Source organism: Artibeus jamaicensis, unplaced genomic scaffold (genome assembly GCF_021234435.1).
Source record: "Artibeus jamaicensis isolate MK-2021 breed Jamaican fruit bat unplaced genomic scaffold, CSHL_Jam_final contig_414, whole genome shotgun sequence".
NCBI lineage: Eukaryota > Metazoa > Chordata > Mammalia > Chiroptera > Phyllostomidae > Artibeus > Artibeus jamaicensis.
In genome coordinates, this window is record NW_026521822.1 from 2,527,863 (window position 1) to 2,550,608 (window position 22,746).

Below are 22,746 nucleotides of genomic sequence, written 5' to 3' on the forward strand. Positions count from 1 at the left end.
AGATCTGATTACCATCATTCCTACTGATTCAATATACTAAATGGGACCCTCGTTCCCCAATAAAGGAACATGTGGTATCCTTTAGTTTTCTTTAGTTTTCAAGTGCTTTAGGGAATCACAAACCAAGGGATGAAAATTTCAGTGCCTGCAAGGACCAGGCAAGCTACTTCAATTTTAAGTTACTCAGTAAGAAAATAGGACATTGTAGGCCGGCAGCAAACTGGATAGTGCAGCAATCTCCCAAATTTGCCCATCTTGCAGTGCACAATGGTGCCACATTGAAGGGGCATATTCATATCAGAGACAACAGAGATTTGTATAATTATTGTGACAATTGTCTGGAAGATAGTAGTAATGTTTTCTTTAACAAAATCTGTAAATTACCATGATTTTCTGATAGATAAAAATAAAAACCCTTCAGGAAGGATAATTTTTAAAAAAATGTGTAACAGAGCACCAGATGGGCTAGTATTGATGGTCCCGATTCTGCCTGAGAGAATCTGGCCACTTCTGTGGGTCACATTCAGTAGCAATCCTCCCAACAGATCTCCAACAAATACGGCTACCCACTTGGCCCAGGAAGCAGAGATAGTTGTCCTGGTGACAAATCCTCCCACAAACTAAAAGGACTACTCAATTTTGTGTTTAGGGCCAATCTACAAATTGCATAATTTCAATGACTTCTCCCCCCACCAAAAAAAATGTGCCTACCCAAATACCTTGAACAGATAATCTAATGACTATTATTTCACATTTAGTAATAAAAGGCTTAAAATCAAATGCCCAATTTGACTTACGTGTATTCATTCTTCAAATGTATTCAGAAGTGATAGAATAAAAAGGATTTAAAAAAGGATAAAAAGTAGATGCATACAGACAGACATTACTAAGGGAAAGAGTGAAAACAGGAGATGTCTGGATAATAAAGGAAAATGTCCCATACTTTACAGTTTTGCCTAATGTTAGCTTTGTTGATTTTCAACTGTGAGTGAACCAAGTGAAATTGTGTACTGAAATATTATTACTCTGTGGAGCTGTAAGACTTTATAGAAATACCACCCATATGTCAATATTGCTTCTCAGGACTTCTAATTTGAATCTTAAGCACAACTAAATGTATTTTAAACAAAGATTAATTCAGAAAATCATTCATAGAAGTATAACTGTAAAATGTGAACTTTAAAATGCTGACTTTTGGCCAGCATTTTAAGGATTTATTGCACATAGAGCTGTCAGAAGAAAGATAAATGAAATCTAATTCGATAGACAAAAACAAAATGAGAGTTAAATAAAGAACAAAATGTAATTCATTATAGACTAATAGAAAAAGGACAGTAAGACCTTCGTGTACATGATGCATCCTGTGTGGAGAAAAATGGCTGGGGAGATTCCACATATGAGGTGAATCTGACAGGATGAACTAGGGTTTCGCAGGCAGAAAAGCATAAAAAGAACAATGCAGACAGTGAGACATGACAGTATGTGATGCATGTGGGGAGGGGTGAACCTGCCTGGTGTCAAAGTGGGATTGGCAGCAGAATAAGAAGGAGCCAGAATCCTGAGAAACACCACAAGAGTGGCCAGAAGAGATAAGGAATTCCAAAGATGAGACGCTTAGGGACAACCAGATATCAAAAAAATTCCTTTCCTCCTCCTACCTTAAAGTGAATCTATGAAAGGACTTAAAGAAAGCAATTACTTAAAACCTTTGCTGTTTAATTATGCCAATGTTTTAGTTCTTTATATACAAGCTAAATAACCTCTTACGATCATTTGGAATTCCATTTTTCATCAGATTAGTAAATCTTCGGGACCAGTCAATCTTCAGGGCTCAAGGGCTGTGGGGGCAGCTACTATGGTCTTTTAGAGGAAAGAGGGCAATCTTTACTAGGCAATCTCCCTACAAAGTCTTCCTGCATTCCCTATGGGGACCTGCTTGTCTTTTACAAAACATTGAGTAAAACACCTTCTCCTGCTTTTTATGGCAGTTTTATCTCACTGGTATTCTTGCACTGTTACTACAGCTATCTATTTATAATACTATATTGTATTTTAATGAAGACAACCAGCTTGTTTCACATACATAATCCTTCATATAAAAAGTCACAGTTCAAAGGAAGAGGATATGAAAACAAGGACACACTTATGGCAGAGAAGGCTTGCTTCCTTCTTGGGTTAGCTGTTCAGAATGACCCAAGCCTTAATAAAATCTTTAATTAAAAAACACACTTCCCCTGGCTGGTATGGCTCAGTGGATTGCATGCTGGCCTGTGAACCAAAAAACACACTTCGCATAACATAATATTCTATTTTAAAATATATTTTATTGATTATGCTATTACAGTTGTTCCATTCCCCCCCCTTCATTCCCCTCCACCCTGCACACCCTCTCCCACCCACATTCCCCCCCTTTAGTTTACATGCATATGTCTTAAGGTCTTTAGCTTCTACATTTCCCATGCTATTGTAGCCCTCCCCCTGTCTATTTTCTACCTACCATCCATGCTACTTACTCTCTGTAACTTTCCCCCCTCTCTCCCCATCCCACTCCCCTGTTGCTAACTCTCCATGTGGTCTCCATTTCTGTGGTTCTGTTCCTGCTCTAGTTGTTTCCTTAGTTTGCTTTTTTGTTTTAGGTGTGGTTGTTAATAATTGTAAGTTTGCTGTCATTTTACTGTACATGTTTTTCATATTCTTTTTCTTAGATAAGTCCCTTTAACATTTCATATAATAAGGGCTTAGGGATGATCTGCCCTTCCATTCTAAATGAAAGCTTTGCTGGATAGAGCAAGCTTGGATGCAGGTCCTTGACTTTCATCACTTGGAATACTTCTTTCCAGCCACTTCTTGCCTGTAAGGTCTCTTCTGAGAAATCAACTGACAGTCTGATGGGAACTCCTTTGTAGGTGACTGTCCCCTTATCTCTTTGCTGCTTCTAGGATTCTCTCCTTCATTTTAATCTTGGCTAGTGTAATGATGATGTGCCTTGGTGTGTTCTTCCTTGGGCCCAACTTCTTTGGGACTCTCTGAGTTTCCTGGACTTCCTGGAAGTCTATTTCCTTTGCCAGATTGGGGAAGCTCTCCTTTATTATTTGTTCAAATAAGTTTTCCACTTGTTGCTCTTCCTCTTCTGGTACCCCCATAATTTGGATGTTGGAACGTTTAAAGTTGTCCTGGAGGTTCCTAAACCTCCAGAACAAGAATTCATTTTATTGAATTCAATAAAATGAATTCTTGTTTCTTCGTTCTTTTCTGTTTGGTTGTTTCTTTCTTCCTTCTGGTCCACTCCACTGATTTGAGTCTCAGTTTTCTTCCCATCACTGTTGGTTCCCTGTGCATTTTTCTTCATTTCACTTAGCATAGCCTTCATTTTTCCATCTAATTTGGGACCAAATTCAACCAGTTCTGTGAGCATCCCAATCACCAGTGCTTTGAACTGTGCATCTGATAGGCTGGCTATGTCTTTGTCTCTTAGTTGTATTTGCTGTGGAGACTTGATCTGTTCTTCGCTTTGGGCCACGTTTTTTGTCTTGTTGCACCTGTTATGTATGAGGGGTAGAGCCTTAGGTATCCACCAGGGCGGTGCAACCCATTTGCTGGGTTGTGACACTGTATGTGGGGGCAGGGGTGGAGTCCGAGAGGAAACAATGGCACCTACCCTGCTCTCTGTAGGACTGAAGTCCCTTCATCCCCCTCCCCGCCCCGCAAGCAAACTGAGCCTTTCTGGTGCAGATTCCCGTGTGTGTGGGCTTGTATACGTTTTAGGACCCTGTGGCTGTCTACAGTGAACTCTCCTGTGAGGCTGGGAGTCTCTCCCTGTGTCACAACCCCCACTCATGTTTTGAGGCTTTATTTCCCAGCGCTGGGACCCTGGGTTGGGTGGTCTTTCTTGCTTTTGCTCCCCAGTTTTGCCTGGTTTATCTGTGCACAAATGTGGGACCACTGGGTCAGCCAGCTGCCTTGCGAGTAGTGCCTGGCTTGACAATCACCGCCTTGCTGGGTTTTTCCTTTGCCACCCCGCGCCCATTGTCTGCTAGCCACTGCCTGCATATCCAGGGTCCACCTGCTGCTGTCTTGAGCACCTGGGGTGCCTTGTGCGCCCAGTGTCACTGCTTTTTATGCTGTGACCCCTCTCTGCTTGGCCCTCTCTTTCCCGATTCCCTGACTCTGCCCCTCCTACCAGTCTGGATGAATGTGTTAAACTCCTTGGTTGTCTGACTTCCATACAGTTCAATTTTCTGTCAGTTCTGGTTGTTATTTGTTTCTAAATTGTTGTTGTCCTTATTTTGGTTGTGGGAGGAGGCACAGTGTGTCTACATACACCTCCATCTTGGCCAGAAGTCCATAACATGATACTCTAAAGATCCATCCATGTTGTCGTAAATGACAGCATTTCATCTTTTATAGCTGAATCATATTCCACTGTATATATGTACTACATCTTATATAATTTTATTAACTACTGTCATCCCAATAAATTTAAATTAAAAAAAGATGTATAGCCCCACAATTTAAAGATCATACATCTGAGTACCTCAGTAGAGTCATCAAAGTTTCACTGCAGGAGAGGATGATAAGACCGTTTACAAGGATAACTTTGGAAAATTTCAGGGTTAATACCCTTTACACTTTCCAGGAAGATTATGAACATTCAGACTATTTATAAACTAAAAACCCGTTATTTAAAATATATATATATGCAATTGATGGCAACCACATCATGGACTACTTGAGGACACCAAACAGAGTACATGGAAAGGCTATAAAGAAAGGATTCACTGAGTTTCCCAGGTCTGAATTTGGATAATATCTATGTGGTCTAATCTACCACTTTAGGATTTCTGTTTTGAAGACAGGATTATTATCGTGGATTCTATAACAAAATCTTCTGATTCTTTCTCTTCAATCTATTTACCTTTCTGTTCTAGTTCTAATGTAAACTTTATTAAATTAGGTTATCTACCTCAGGGCAGGGATTCAGAAAGAATCCTTGTAAATGTCTCTTCTGTCATGAGAACAGGATGGAGTGGGGAATATCTCCAGGAGAGTTTTAGGACAGGACATCTTAGTTAATCATCATAAATATACTTAGTATTTATTTATTATCTACTCTGTGTCAGGTAGCTCATGTATTATTATATTTTATTTAATATTTATAACACTGAGATAAATGAAGTACAGAGAATCATACTTTGCCTAAGATCACATAACTGGTAAAAAAGGGAAGCCAGTCTTTGAACCCAGGCAGTTTGACTCCAGAGGCCAACCTCTTAACTTCCTCAATCTATTACCAAGGCATCTTTGTAGATCCAGAACTGCTTTCTAATAAAAGTCTTGACCTTCTTTACAGGAAAGCGATCACGGATGTGAATGTCTCTGATGAGTTTTCCTATTCCTAAGTGCTTTCTGGTAAGAAAGTTTTGCCAAAGGTCTTATGATTGCCTCCCTAATGTCCACTCTGCCCCTTCCCTACTGAGGAGCAGTCACATGCTTTGGATGGGATTGACCCTACCTCCTATACATTTCTACAGCTGGGCCATAACCAGTCCATGCATCCCACTTCCAATGACACATTCACTGGTTAAGAGATAGACTCAAAATCCATGTCAGCCCACTGAAAAAAGTGAAGGGTTTTGTTTAGAGGCAATTTAGTTACTTAACTCATCATTTAACTCCTGCTGCCTCATATGAATAAAGAAGTTAATAATCCTGAGAGGTGCATGTAGCCATCTCGCTACCAGGAGATAAGCCAGACTGAATATTGTCAAGCTGGAGAATGACAAACCCAAAAAATTAGAAACAGAACTATAGCACTTATTATATTGAGAAGTTCTAGTTAGAAACCTGGCTGAAGCCTATCAACACCAATGGATCTGATTCTTGTGAGTCAATGAATTCCTTTTATCTTTAAGCCATGTGCTTTGGGTTTTCCGATACCTGCAAATGAAAGCATCCTCAAAAAAAGATACTGACCATTAACTTCGATGTTCTCCCAAAATTCTGTTCAATAAAAGCTATTTAAAATATGATCACTAGAAAGACAAAATGTATACTGTATTTCACTAGTCATAAAATGATAAAACTCCAAATTACTATAACCTCAACCCTTACTGAGGATTAATAGAAAAATGTTTTTCTATAAAACTATTTCTCATTTATTATTCATTTTGCAAAGATAATATAAAAATTGACATAAAAAATTACATTAAGAGTTCTGGCCAAGGTGGAAACATACAACTAAAAGAAGAAAACAGCCAATTTAAAAACAAAAAACAACCAGAAATGCCATAAAATCAAACTGTATGGAAGTCCAACAACCTAGAAGTTAAAGATGAAACATTCATCCACACCACTGTGCTGAGACAAAGAAATATGGCCAAATGAAAGAACAGATCAAAACTCCAGAAAAAAAGCTAAGTAACAAGGAGATAGTCAACCTATTAGATGCAGAGTTAAAAATGCTGGTAATCAGGGTCTTCACAGAAATGAGTAAGTATGGCCACAAAATGAAGGAAGAAGTTAAGGCTATACAAAGTGAAATAAAGTAAAGTATACAGGAAATCAATAGTAATGGGAAGGAAACCAGGACTCAAATCAATGATTTCGAACAGGAGGAAGAAATAAATAACCAAGCAAAACAGAATGAAGAAACGGGAATTAAAAAAAAAAAAATGAGGAGAGAATCAGGAACCGCTGGAATAACTTTAAACATTCCAAAATCTGAATCATAGGGGTGCCCAAAGGAGAAGAGGAAAACCAAGAAATTCAAAACTTCTTTGAAAAAATAATGAAAGAAAACTTCCCCAATCTGGTGAAGGAAATAAACTCGTAAGCCCAGGAAGCTCAGAGGGTCCCAAACGAGTTGGAGCCAACGAGAAGCACACCAAGACACATCATATTTAAATTACCCAAGATTAAAGATAAGGAGAGAATCTTAAAAGCAGCAAGAGGAGAGAGTTTCTTACAAAGGAGTGCCCATAAGGCTATTAGCTGATTTCTCAAAAGAAACCTTGCATGCAAGAAGGGGCTGGAAAAAAGTATTCCAAGTCATGAAAGGCAAGGACCTACATACAAGATTGCTCTATCCAGCAAAGCTTTCATTTAGAATGAAAGGGCAGATACAGTGCCTCCAAGACGAGGGTACCAGGGAAAGAAGGAAAAGGGACTTCCAAGGGTACCAGGGAGAAGGAGACAAATGGGAGAAAAAGAATTGGACAACTGTAATAACATAATCAATAAAATATACTTAAAAATTTACATGAAAATGTTAATACAGTACCATCATATTTCCAATTTTGTGACTACTGGGAAACACACAACAATTTATATTTAGTGATAGCAGTTGGTTCCAGTCTAGAATTTCTAATAAACATTTCCTGCTAGCACTTCTAATATATGTCCCTTACTTTTAGTTGTTGTTTTAAAAGGTTAGCATTTTACTGTATCCAAGCTGTCCATAATAAGTGTGACCTTAATCCTACTTTATCTGGAACTACTTAAATTGTTGTCTTAATATGGTACGCTCTCTGACTAGTGCTCATCTTCATTCTCAAAGTCCAATTTTAACAATAAATTATAAAATGATATTTATAATTCATCTTATGTTTTTTAAATATATATTTTATTGATTATGCTATTACAATTGTCCCAATTTTCCCCCTTGGTCCCCCTCTACCCACCACCTGCATTCCTCCAGCAATACACCCCCAGTTAATGTCTGTGGGTTATGCACGTAAGTTTTTTGGCTACTCCGTTTCCTATACTGTTCTTAACATCCTCCTGTCTATTCTGAACCTATAAATTTGTACTTCTTAATCATTACACCCTTTCCCTCATTCTCCCCCTTCCCCCTCCCAATAACCCTCCAAATGATTTCCAAATCCATAATTCTGTTTCTGTTCTTCTTGTTTACTGTGTTTGTTTTTTAGATTCAATTGTTGATAGTTTTGAATTTATTGCCATTTTATTGTTCATGGTTTTTATCTTCTTTTTCTTATGTAAGTCCCTTTAACATTTCATATAATAATAGTTTTGTGATGATGAACTCCTTTAGCTTTACCTAGTCTGGAAAGGACTTTGTTTGCCCCTTAATTATAAATGATACCTTCAGAAGATAGAGAAATCTGAAGTGTAGATCCTAGCTTTTCATCACTTTGAATACTTCTTGCCAGTGCCTTCTAGCCTGCAAAGTTTCTTCTTTTTAAATTTTTTTAAATATATTTTATTAATTATGCCATTATAGTTGTTCTATTTCCCCCCTTCATTCCCCTCCACCCTGCACACCCCCTCCACCACCATTCCCCCCTTTAGTTTATGACCACATGTCTTAAGTTCTTTAGATTCTATATTTCCCATACTATTCTTGCCCTACTCCCACCTATTTTCTACCTACCATCTATGCTATTTATTTTTTGTACCTTCTCCCCCTACTCCTTCTCCCACTCCCCTGTTGCTAACCCTCCACATGATCTTCATTTCTATGGTTCTGCTCCTGATCTAGCTGTCCTCTTAGTTTGCTTTTGTTTTAGGTGTGGTTGTTAATAACTGTGAGTTTGCTGTTCTTTCACTGTTCCTATTTTTCATCTTCTTTTTCTTAGATAAATCCCTCTAACATTTCATGTAATAAGGGCTTGGTGATGAACTCCTTGAATTTGATCTTATCTGAGAAGCACTTTATCTGTCCTTCCATTCTAAATGAAAACTTTGCTGGATAGAGCAATCTTGGATGTAGGTCTTTGGTTTTCATGACTTGGAATACTTTTTTCCAGCCCCTTTTTGCCTGTAAGGTCTCTTTTGAGAAATCCACTGACAGTCTGATGGGAACTCCTTTGTAGGTGACTGTCCCCTTAGCTCTTGCTGCTTTTAGGATTCTCTCTTTCATTTTAATCTTGGCTAATATAATTATGATGTGCCTTGGTGTGTTCCTTCTTGGATCCAACTTCTTTGGGACTCTCTGAGTTTCCTGGATTTCCTGGAAGGCTATTTCCTTTGCCAGATTGGGGAAGTTCTCTTTTATTATTTGCTCAAATAAGATTTCCACTCGTAGCTGTTCCTCTTCCCCTTCTGGTCCTCCTATAATTCGGGTGTTGGAACATTTAAAGATGTCCTGGAGATTCCTAAGCCTCTTGACATTTTTCTGAATTCTTGTTTCCTCATCCTTTTCTGTCTGGTCATTTTTTTTCCCTCCTTCTGGTCCACTCCTTTGATTTGAGTCCCAGTTTCCTTTCCATTAATATTGGTTTCCTGTGCATTTCCCTTTATTTCAATTAGTTTAGCCTTCATTTGTTCCTCTAATTTATAAAATCAACCAGTTCTGTGAGCATTCTGATCACCAGTGTTTTGAACTGTGCATCTGAAAGTCTGGCTATTTCTTCCTCACTTAGATTTATCGGCTCTGGGGCTCCGAGTTGTTCTTGAGCCATGTTTTGATCTGTTTGTGCCTGTTAGGTATGAGGAGCAGAGCCTTAGGTGTTCACCAGGGCGGGGCCACCCAGGTCGCTGTTTTGTGACGCTACATATGGGGGCGGGGTTAGAGAGGGACAATGGCAGTCCCTTCTGCTGCTTCCTGCCACTGGGGCCTGCTTGGTCCGTCTCACTGCTCACTCCTTCATTGGTTTATCTGCGCATGAATGTGTGACCACGGTCAGCCCTCAGTGGGTCCACCACCTTGTGCCCTCAGAGGGTCTGCCCGCTTCTCCACACCTGGGATCCACCCACGGCTGCTGGTGCACCTGGGTTGCGTGCTCAGGTAAGTCCAGTGGATCTTTCCTGCCCGACCCTGCTCTGCTGCTTGCTCTGCCCCTCTTACTGGTTTGGCTGAAGGGTTCGTTGTCGTCAGATTTCTGTGTAGTTCAATTTTCTGCAGTTTAGATGTGTTTTTGTTGCTAAAACTTTGTTATTTTTAAACTTAGTTGTACCAGAAGGTGCAGTGCTTCCACCTACGCCTCCATCTTGGCAGAAGTCCCCTACTAAGTTTCTTTTGAGAAATCAACTGATGGTCTTATGGGAACTCCTTTTTATGTAACTATCTGCTTATCTCTTGATGCTTTTAAGATTCTCTTGTTATCTTTAACCTTTGGCGTTTTAATTATGCTGTGTCTTGGGGCTGTCCTCTTTGAGCCTATCTTGGTTGGTACTCTCTCCACTTCCTGGACTTGTATATCTATTTCCTTCACCAGATTAGGGAAGGTTTCTTTCATTATTTTCTCAAATAATTTTCAATTTTTTCTCTTTCTCTTCTATTCCAGCACCCCTATGATTCAAATTTTGGTATGTTTGAAGTTGTCCCATAGGCTTTTTGCCTGTTCTCATTATTTTGAAATTTATTTCCTTCTTGCTGTCCTGGTTGAATCTTTTCTTTTTCTTTCTTAATTTCCAAATCATTGATTTGATTCTTGGCTTCATCCACTCCACTGTTGTTTCCATGTAAATTTTTCTTCATTTCACTTAGTGTGACATTTATTTATACCTGGGTCATTTTTTATGTTGTTGAAGTACTCAATGAGTTCCTTGGGCATCCTTATAACCTACGTTTTCATTATCTCCACTTTATTTAGTTCTTTTTTCTGGAGTTTTGTTCTGTTCTTTCATTTGGACCATATTTCCTTATCTCCTTGTTTTGACAGCCTCTCTTTGTTTGTTTCTACGTGTCAAGTAGAGCTGCTTTGAAACCTTGTCTTAGTAGTGTGACCTATTGTTGAAAAGCACACCCATAAGTTGGATGGGGTAGAGTCTTAGGTTATCACCAGGGCAAGGCAGCCTATGTGAACTAGGTTGATGTAGTCTCAGATATGGTATCTTTGTTTTGTGGCTCCATGTTGGGGAAGGTCAGAAAAGGGACTATGGCGGTTGCCTGGTGTCTGGGGTTTTATTCAGGAGGAAGCTATCTCCTAGCACTCATCCTAATGCCAGACACTTCAGTTTCTCCCTGTATAGCACTGGTGCCCCTCAAGCTCTTGCCCTCGTGCTGGAGCCTAGCAGGAGTGAGTCTGCTTAAGTCCTAAGTTTGTTTTGGGCCCTATAAGAGGAGATGCTGCAGCATCCCACAGTTTCTTCCTTTACCCAATTACCACTGGTTTTCATGGCCAGAGGATTTATGTTCCTGACAATAGAACCCTGAGGTGAGTGGTCTGGTATGGGGCTGATATCCCTTGCTCCAGGGGCATGCTTCCCAATTTTTATCCACCACACGTACATGTGGGACTGCCTACCGCACGTCTCTCCCCTCCCACCTGACTGGATGAATGTGATTTCTTTAATAACTTCATTGTCAGACTTCCATAAAGCTGTATTTTCTGGTAATTCTGGGTGATAGTTGCTTGGTATTTTAGTTGTAATTTTTGCCGTGGATGTGTGAGGAGCAAGCTGTATTTACCTATGTCACAATCTTGATTGGAAGTCCTCATTTTGTATCTTCTTAACAAAAAGGATATAACTAGAACATACTAATAGATTAAAAAATCACTTATAAAAATTATTCATGAAATTTATATATGAAGAGTCAAAATGATGGTACTAAATATATTCAAATAGTTTAAATGTGGCAAGAAAAAATGCTTTAGTGTTTCTATTGCATTACACAAAATTTTATTTGCAGGAACTTCTTTGGACATAAATCTAGTTCACTTACTTGAAGGGCAACACCCCAAAATTAAGTAAAAACTTACTGAAGAAGGGGGTCTTCTGCACTTCTCTTACAGTAAGACATTCTAAGACATCTTTTAGTATAATATGGGACATTAGGAATCTAGGCAGGTACAGCACAATAACCTCCCCTCAGTAAAGAATGTGTATCACAACCTATTTTCCACTATATGATGTCTCAGCATAGAGAAGAACCTTATTTTTTTTTTCCTCCCCTCCACAGCCAATGTCCCATTCCCAAAGAGAAAGGCCTGTCTTAGGATTTTAAAGAAAACCCACAAATCACTGAAAGAATAATAAACTTTTGAATATAGGAGCTGGTTCTTTGAAAAGACAAACAAAATCAACAAGACTTTAAGCAGACTCATCAAGAAAAAAAGAGGACCCAAATAAACACAATCAGAAATGAAAGAGGAGAGTTTACAACTGACACCACAGAAATTTAGAGGATTGTAAGAACTTACTACGAAGAACTATATGCCAAGAAATCTAAAAACCTAAGCGAAATGGGCAAATTTCTAGAAAAATATAATCTTCCAAAACTCAATGAAGAAGCAGCAGAAGCCTGAACACACCACTAACACCTGATAAAATTGAAACAGTAATCAAAAAGCTTCTGACACACAAAATCCCTGGACCAGATAGTTTCACAGGAGAATTTTAAAAAACATTTAAGAGCTAACTCCCATCATCCACAGACTTTTCCAAAAAAAATCAATGAAGAGGGAAGACTCTCAAATTCTTTTTATGAAGCCAACATCATCCTAATCCCCAAACCATATAAAGATACAACAAAGAAAGAAAACTACAGACCAATATTACTGATGAACATAGACGCTAAAATCCTCCATAAAATATTGGCTAGCCACATCCAGCAATGCATTAGAAAGATCATAAACCATGATCAAGTGGGATTCATCCCAGCGACGCAAGGATGGTACAATATCTGCAAATCAATAAATGTAATATGCCAAATATACAAAATGAAAGACAAAAAACCACAAAATTATATCAATAGATGCGGAAAAAGCATTTGGTAATGTACAGTACCCATTTATGATAAGAACACTCAGCAAAGTGGGAACAGAGGGACCATTCCCCAACATAATAAAGGCCAATACAAGAGATCAACAGCCAACATCATACCCAATGGGCAAAAAGTAAAAGCTTTTCCACTAAGATGAGGAACAAGACAAGGATACCTGCCTTCACCACTCCTATTAAACACAGTACTGCAAGTCCTAGCCACAGAAATCAGACAAGAAAAATAAATAAAAGGCATCCAAATTGGAAAGGAGGAAGTAAAACAGTCATTGTTTACAGATTATATGATAGTATACATGGAAAATCCTATAGACTCCACCAAAAAACTACTCGACCTGATAAATGAATTTGGTAAAACAGTTGGATACAAAGTGAATATTCAGAAATCAAAGGCATTTTTGTATACCAGCAATGAAACATCAGAAAGAGAAATCAGGGGAAAAAAATCCCACTTGATACGGCAACAAGAAAAATAAAATACCTAGGAATAAACCTAACCAAGGAGGTAAAAGACCTATACTCAGAAAACTATACAACACTGAAGAAAGAAATCAAGGAAGACACAACCAAATGGAAACATGTACCTTGTTCATGGATTGGAAGAATTAACATCATCAAAATGGCCATACTTCCCAAAGTGATTTATGGATTCAATGCAATCCCTATTAAAGTAGCTATGACATATTTCACAGATACAGAACAAACACTTCAAAAATTTATATGGAACCATAAACAACTCTGAATAGCTGCAGCAATTTTGAGAAAGAAGAACAAAGCAGGAGGGATCACAATACCTGATACCAAACTGTATTACAAGGACACTGTAATCAAAACAGAATGGTACTGTCAATAAAAACAGGCACATAGACCAATGGAACAGAAGAGAGAGCCCAGAAAAAAACCCAAGTCTCTATAGTCAATTAATATTTGACAAAAGGGAAAGAAGCATAAAATGGAGTAAAAATAGCCTCTTCAACAAATGGTGTTGGGAGATATGGACAGCTATATGCAAAAAATGAAACTCAATCACCAACTTACACCATACATAAAAATAAATTCAAGGTAGATAAAACATTCAAATATAAGTTATGACACCATAAAAGTACTAGAGGAAAACATTAGCAGGGGAATCTCAGACATTCTACGCAGCAACATTTTCATGAATATGTCCCCTAATGCAAGGGACATAAAGGAAAAAATTAACAAATGGGACCTCACCAAATTAAAAAGCTTCTGTATGGCCAAAGAAAACAGCATTAAAATGAAAAGAGAACCAACTACATGGAAAAACATAGTTGCCAATGATACCTCGGACAAGGGTTTGATCTCCAAAATATATAAAGGACTGACACATCTCCACTCCAGGAAAACAGAAAACCCAATTAAAAAATGGGCAAAAGACTTGAACAAACACATCTCCACGGAGGAAAGACAGAGGGCCCAGAGACACATGAAAAGATGCTCAGTATCATTAGCCATCAGAGAGATGCAAATTAAAACCACAATGAGATACCACTTCACACCAGTCAGAATGGCCATCATAAACAAATCAACAAACAAGTTTTGTGGAGGATGCGAAGAAAAGGGAACCCTAGTGCACTGTTGGTGGGAATGCAGACCGGTGTAGCCACTGTGGAAAACTGTGGAATTTCCTCAGAGAACTCAAAATGGAATTGCCTTTTGACCCAGCAATTCCACTGCTGGGATTATACCCTCAGAGCCTTGAAACACTAATCCAAAAGAATCTATGCACCCCAATGTTCATAGCAGCACAATTTACAATAGCCAAGTGCTGGAAGCAACCTAAGTGCCTTGCCCATCAGGAAATGAGTGGATCAAAAATCTATGGTACATTTATGCAATGGAATTCTATGCAGCAGAAGAAGGAGCTCCTACCCTTTGCAACAGCATGGATGGAACTAGAGAGCATTATGCTGAGTGAAATAAGCCAGGTGGGGAAAGAGAAATACCATATGATCTCACCTTTAAGTGGAATATAATCAACAAAAGAAAAAAAGCAAACAAAGTATAACCAGAGATACTGAAATTAAGAACAATCTAGCAACAGCCACAGGGGAGGGGGGAGGGAAGAGCGGGGAGAAGGGTTTTCAGAAACACTGTAAAGGACACATGGACAAAACCAAGGGGGATGGGCAGAAGCAAGGGAGGGATGTGGGCTTGGGGGGGGATTGGGGAGGGTGGGGAGAAAATGTAGACACCTATAATTGAAAAACAATAAAGTAATTAAATAAATAAATAAAAGTGGAAAAAACCCTTATCTATCAACAACTGAATCAAATAAACTAAGCAAACAAGAAGAACAGAGAAAGAATCATGGGAATCTTCACAGGGACTTAGGCCAAGATGGAGGCATAGGTGGAAACACTATGCCTTCTCGAATGAACAAGTTTAAAAACAACAATGTTTTAGCAACAAAAATGCAGCCAAGCCACAGAAAATTGAATTATACTGAAGTCCGACAAAAACGAACCGTTTAGCTAGAACAGTAAGAGGGGCAGAGCCAGAAGCAAGGCAGGGTCGGGCAGGAAAGATCCACCAGACCGACCCAGGCGCTCAGGCAGCCGTGGGGAGATCCCAGGTGTGGAGTAGCAACAGGTGGACCCCATAAGGGCCCAAGGTGGAAGGCTGACCACGGTCACACATTCGTGCAGAGATAAACCAGGCGAAGGAGCGAGCAGTGAGACAGACCTCGCAGGCCCCAGCAACAGGAAGCAGCAGAAGGGACCGCCATTGTCCCTCTCTGACCCTGCCCCCACAATAAGCATCAAAACCCAGCAACCAGGGTGGCCCTGCCCTGGTGAACACCTATGGCTCCTCTCCTTATATGTAACAGGCACGAACAGATCAAAACATGGCTCCAGAACAACTCAAAGCCCCAGAGCCAATAAATCTAAGTGAACAAGAAATTGCCAATCTATCAGATGCACAGCTCAAAACACTGGTGATCAGGGTCCTCACAGACCTGGTTGGTTTTAGGCACAAATTAGAGGAACATATGAAGGCTAAACTAATTGAAATGAAGGGAAATGCACAGGAAACCAATAGTGATGGAAAGGAAACTGGGATTCAAGTCAAGGGAGTGGAACAGAAGGAAGAAAAAAATGACCGAACAGAAAAAATATGAAGACACAAGAATTCAAAAAAATGAGGAGAGGCTTAGGAACCTCCAGGACATCTTTAAACGCTCCAACATTCAAATTATAGGGGTACCAGAAGGGGAAGAGGAACAGCCACAAGTGGAAAAGTTATTTGAACAAATAATAAAAGAGAACTTCCCCAATCTGGCAAAGGAAATAGACTTCCAGGAAATCCAGGAAGCTCAGAGTCCCAAAGAAGTTGGACCCAAGAAGAAACACATAAAGGCACATCATAATTACATTAGCCAAGATTAACATGAAGGAGAGAATCCTAGAAGCAGCAAGAGATAAGGGGACAGTCACCTACAAAGGAGTTCCCATCAGACTGTCAGCTTTATCAAAAAAAGACCTTACAGGCAAGAAGGGGCTGGAAAGAAGTATTCCAGGTCATGAAATCCAAAAACCTACATCCAAGATTGCTCTATCCAGCAAAGCTTTCATTTAGAATGGAAGGACAGATAAAGTGCTTCTCAGATAAGATCAAATTCAAGGAGTTCATCATCACCAAGCCCTTATTAAATGAAATGTTAAAGGGACTTATCTAAGAAAAAGAAGATAAAAAATAGGAACAGTGAAAGGACAGTAAACTCACAGTTATTAAGAACCACACGTAAAACAAAAGCAAACTAAGAGGACAGCTAGATCAGGAGTGAACCATAGAAATGAAGATCACATGGAGGGGTAGCAATAGGGGAGTGGAAGGAGGAGAAAGAGGGAGAAGGTTCAGAAAATAAGTAGCATAGATGGTAGGTAGAAAATAGATAGGGGGAGGGCAAAAATAGTATGGGAAATATAGAATCTAAAGAACTTGAGACACATGGTCATAAACTAAAGTGGGGGGAATGGTGGGGGAGGGGGTTTGCAGGGTGGAGGGGAATGAAGGGGGGAATAGAACAAGTGTAATGGCATAATCAATAAAATATATATTTAAAGAAAGAGACAGAATCATGGATATGAAGAGGGTTTTCATGGTTGCCAGATGATAGGTGTTGGGGAATGGATGAAGAGGTAAGAGAATTAAGTACAAATAGGTAGTTACAGAACAGTCATGAAGATATACAGGAAATGGAATAGCCAAAGAATTTATATGTATGACCCACAGTCATGAATAATGGTGTGAGGATGGCCTAAGCGGGACTAGGGGGTTGTTTGGTGGAGGGTGTATGAGGGAAAAATAGGGACAACTATGCTGTTGTAATTATGGATTATGCTGTAATAACATAATCAATAAAATATAATTAAACAATAAAGTCCTGTTATAGTAATAGTACTCATTTTTAAAGAGCATTATTTATAAACATAAAATATACTGTGCAATATACTTGTTTATGTTACTAAGCATATAATTCAGGTACTATTTGCTAAAATATAATACAGTCAAAACTCACTGAGTCACAAAACAATTTCCAACTTAAGTAAAGAAAGGTCTTCTTTGGAAGGCTCTTCAATATATTTCAACCCAACAAATAATTCTGGATATTTTATATTTGTAATACACTTTGTAATTGTAGAGAATATGAAAAGAGGGAGGGAGAGTGCAAAGAAAAATAAAACTCATAGTCCTTACTTTTTGTTAAGTTCATAATCATGCAGAAAATGCAACTATGTGCACCTATATGGTAGAAAACATAGACTTTTATAGAAATCATTAAACAAGAATATATAAGTATGTGAAACATAGAAAAGGAGTGTGGCAGATCCCAACTAGAATGGGGAGTGGAAACTACACGAAGGTCTCCCTGAGTTGAGTAAGTAAAAACTGGATTGGTTTTAAAGGTTCAAAAGAACCTTGGCAGAAGGGAGATAAGGCATTGTAGGTAGAGCATGGAGCATGTTAATAAAGGCATAAAAGTGCTTGGCACATCTAGAATAACAGCTTCTAGTGTGATACAGCTATTTGGTGTCTATGTAAAGGGGAATACGTAAAATGAAGCCAGAAAGTGAAACAATTCTGTTCTCAAACAATTATATTTGATGTCACGTACACCTGGAAATCTGCCACCATGTTCATTCATTAGTATCTTCCTTCCTTCCTTCAGATTTTATTTATTTATTTTTAGAGAGAGGGAATGGGAGGGAGAAAGAAAAACATCAGTAAAAGAGAGAGACATCAATCAGTTGCTTTTCATACGCTCCCTGACTGGGGAACAAAACCTGCAACCTAAGCATGTGCCCTGACCAGGAATCCAACCAGTGACCTTCTGCTATGCAACTAGCTGAGTTACATCAGTCAGAGCATGCTATGTTTCTATCCCTTCTTGCCCCCCTCACTACACTGTCAGTAAATATATTTTTTTAGATAATCCTGTGTGTGTGTGTGTGTGTGTGTGTGTGTATTCAGGTTCAAAGACTCAATTAACTATCTGGAGGAAGAATTTGCCCACTGGTACTGTACTTGCAATTTAAGTCATTTGATTTTGGATTTTCTTTAAAGGAAAGATCAATTATTTTCTTATAATTTTAAAAAATATTTTATTTATTTATTTTTAGTGAGAGGAGAAGGAGGGAGAAATAGAAGAGAGTGAAATATCAGTGTGTGGTTTACTCTCGCATGCCCCGCACTGAGGACCTGGTCTGTATCCCAGGCACATGCCCTGACTGGAAATCAAACCAACAGCATTTTGGTTCTCAGGCCAGCACTCAATTCACTGAGCCACACCAGCCAAGACTCTATAAAATTTTTATGTGAACTGTCAACCAGGATTTAAATTAAAATAGAAAGGGGAATTAAAAGAACTTCCTTATCCCTGTCCCTTCCTCAGTGTAAATGGTCCTGTGCAATGCTCAGAATGGTATGGAACCAATCTGGGTATTCACAGCAGGAAGTACACCCAGGCTATAAAACAAGAGCCACCATCATCAGTGTGACCACAGAAGGTCTTTTGTCCCACAACCACTGAAGTTTGAGATGACTTCATCAAGTCCCATAACTCTTATCTCCAAATATCCTTAAAACCTTGTGTCTCATGTTCCTTCTAATGAGAACCAGCTTGTTGGATCATTCAGACATTTTGTACCTGGATTATTCTTAGCTTGTGTGTGTAAGAGTGAACAAAACAGACACACACACACACACACACACACACACACACACACACACACACACACAGACAAAACAAAAAACCCCATGAGAACTTGAACTCCACTAGAGCAAATATGGCAATAAATATAAGTTATATAGTACATTAAGTGTTATATGCTAAAAAGAAAATACAAGTATGAAAGGAAGTAAGATGGTCAGGGTAGGCCTTATTAAAGTATAAACTGAGAGATACTTGACAGAGGCAAGGAGGTAAGCCATGCAGTTATCTGAAAAAGCATGTTGCAGGCAGAAAAGCACACCCAGTACAAAGGACCTAAATACAGAAGTGTGCCAAAATGCTCATGGACTATTAGGAAATCAATGTGGTTAGAGCAGGGTAAAAGAAGGGGAGGGAGAGAGATGAAGATGGGGGAACGGGGGAGGAAATGGTAGGATGATTATGTAGGACCCTGCAGACAACTGTAAGGACCTGAATTTTATTCTGAGTATTATAGCAAGCATTTCAGTGACATGTGAGCAGAGAAATGGCATGATTTGACAGATTTTTTTAAAAAACTGCTCTGGCTACTGCACTCACAACAGACTACATACAGCACAGCAAGGTGGAAGCAGGAGCTCTACTATTAGGAGGCTACTGCGGTGATCCAGGTGAGAAATAATGACATCATGTGGGTGATGAGACATGGTAAGACTGTAGATGTATGATATTTTAAAGGTACAGTTAATCAGATTTTTCTGATACATAGGATATGGGATGTGAGAAGAGAATAAAAAGTGTATTTAAGGCTTGGACTGACAAAATGGGAGAACAGATATGGCATTAACTCAATGAGAAACTGATGGAGCAGGTTTTGGGGGAAGGACTAGGAGTCCAGTTTTTGACATAACTGAAATGAACCAAGCTTTTGGATATTTAAGTTTGCAGTTCAAAGAAAAGATATGAGCTGGAGTTTCTGTTCTACCTCAAATAAATACTGCATTCCAGGCTTGCAGAACCCTATACAAGTTTCTAATGTGTTCACCAAGTAGTCTTTGTGCCTGCATATTTCTTTGTTTAACTAGAGTGTTCTTACTCCTTTCTTTCACTTGGTCAAAAACTCTCAGTCTTCAAGACTTATGTTAGTGATCATCTGTTTCATGAAACTTGTATGGTTATCATCTATTTTATGAAACTCAGATAATTATTATCTTCTGAATCACCCTGTTTCTATAAGTCACTTGAGTAACTTAAATATATAATGGCTGGTCTTTTAGGATACTCCAAAATCTAAACAATTTTAATTTCTTTTTTGTTAAGAAAAAAGGCAGCCATTTCATAAACATGGGTGACCTGCTGGCTCATCATCAGAAATCTTTAGAAACCTTTAAAGAAAATTAAGATCAGAGGAAAAAAACCTTGGCAAGCAGTGCAGTAACCAGATTTTGCATTTTCCAATTTCAGTAGTTATTTGAAGACAAATTTTCAAAAACACTTGTATTGCATAATAGACCCCACAGGATAAACACAAAGAGAGAAAATCTGTCTAAGTCCCAAAGTTATTTTCTATTATAATTTTTTTCATTTTAATTATCATACTTTTACTTGCCCTGGGAAGGTATTTAAATGAGAGGAATTATTGGACAAGAAAATCAGTCTCTTTGTTTCATTCCCAAGAGACAAACTCTAATCTAGTTGAGAAAAGGAGAAAAATTAAAAAGATGATGTGCAATTTAAAGAAGATCCAGCTCAACCAGCCTCTTTTACAATTGAGCACACTGGAACCCAGAGAGGCTGCCACAACTGTTGGAACAGGTGCACTCAACTACCAGTTCTGTGTAGCTACAATCTGCTCAAATGTAAGCTCCAGGAGGCCAGATATATTTGTTTCTTTCGTTTCACCTAGTAAGTGCTGAGACAAACAAATTTATAATTCTGATCTACATGGGACTGAAATATAGTCAAATATAAATCATAATACATTTATTTAGGGTTTAAAAATTGCTGACTCTTTGAAAGTCATAAAATTTAGCGTATCAAGAATTTGCAATCATCACCTTTTTTTAAAAGATTTTTGTTTATTTATTTTTAGAGAGAGGGGAAAGCAGGAGAAAGAGAGGGACAGAAACATCGATGTGTGAGACGTACATTAATTGGTTGCCCCCACTGAGGACCTAGCCTGCAATTCCCACTGGGAATTGAACTAGCAACCTTTCAGCTCACAGGCTGGCACCCACTGAACCACACCAGCCAAGACTGCAATCATCATTGTTAAATATTAATTACAAAACATTTGCCCTGTTCGAAAGTGGGAAGGGTGGGCCGTGAAGCAAAATCTTAAAGTATTATGTTTATAAAAAAATTTTCTGCAAATTCTGATTTCTGAATCAAAATTCTCTTGATTCTGCAAATCAAGAGGAAAAGATATTCTAGTAATATATTTGCTTTACATAATATAGTATTTTAGATATTCATTATGGGAAAATTATAACCTTTGAAAATAAAATAATACAAAATTATTATTATTATATATCTTTAAAGAATCAAGATTTATAAGGATGCCTGGCCAGGTGGCTCAGTTGGTTAGAGCATCATCCTATACACCATGGTTTCCATCCCTGGTCAGGCTAGAGTACAGGAAGCAACTGGTTGATGTTTTCCTTTTTCTCTGTAAAATCAATAAACATATCCTTGGGTGAGAACTAAAAAAAAAAAAAAAATCAAAGATTTACTAGGACAATTATAAAAAAGTTTAAAATGTTTGATTCCAGGTTATATTAAGACAGTAGCCTAAAAAAAACCAAATAAACAGTCCAGGTTCTTAAAAGGTCCTTTGCCAAAAAAACCCTCTTACTTGGGCTTTTTAAAAATTGAAGTATAATTAACATGTAATGCTATATTTTTAGATATACAACATGATTTAGTTGATAATCATATATACTGCAAAATGTTCACCACAGTAAGTGTAATTAAATTAGTCACCATACATAGTTACAAACAATTTTCTTAAGAGAATTTCTAAGCTCAACTCTCTCAACAACTTTCAAGTATATAATAAAGTATTAATATAACTGTAGTCAACCTGCTATACACTACATCTCTATGACTTATTTAAATGTTTTATAATTGGAAGTTCATTTTTAATTGGTTTTAAGACCCACAGCCTTTGAAGCAAACACTTTCAACAATAACCACAGTTGCAGTCAACAGGCAGTCAAACATATATATGTCAATCCCCAAAAGGAAACATCAGGTATTATTTTAAAGTTAAAAATCACTGACCTTTTTAACCTCATGTAGTTTTCACTTGCAGCTGGTCGGCATTCTGCTCTTTGTACCACTATTCCTTCCAATGAAAGCTTATCTTAAATGGAAAGAAAAAAATTTCACAAATGTATTCAGAATTAACATTTATCATTTTCAAGATTCTATGCTAACACATTAACCACACTAATAATGATCACAATAAAATTTAACAATAAAAACCAAGTGAAAAAAAAATATATATATAGTATTTTTCTCAATTATAGTTTACATTCAATATTATTCTGTATTAGTTTCAGATGTACAGAACAGTGGTTAGACAATCACATATTTTATAGATTGGTCCCCTTGATAGTTCAAATAGCCAACTGGCCCCATACATATGTTACTATGATATTACTGACTATACTCCCTATGCTGTAATTTATATCTCTGTGACTACGACCAACTTATATTTCTTAATCCCTTCACATTTTTTACCCAATGCCCTGATCCCCTTTCCTTCTGTCAGTCTGTTCTCTGTATATATGAGTGTTTCTATGTTATTTTATTTTTTTCAAAAGAAACATTTCTAAGTTTAGAGTAGAATCACTGGTCAGAGTAGAGGAAAACCTTAT

General features: G+C 38.1%; 1 protein-coding gene across 2 annotated transcripts in view; it reads right to left on the bottom strand.

Annotated features, from left to right (window-relative positions):
* GTF2F2 (general transcription factor IIF subunit 2) overlaps nt 1-22,746 on the bottom strand; it is a 171,855-nt gene that overhangs the window by 80,830 nt on the left and 68,279 nt on the right. For both annotated transcript variants that reach the window (XM_037147365.2, XM_053665402.1), the window contains exon 5: nt 22,148-22,229. In XM_037147365.2, the coding sequence (XP_037003260.1) occupies nt 22,148-22,229 (82 nt within the window). The remainder of the gene's footprint in view (nt 1-22,147; nt 22,230-22,746) is intronic.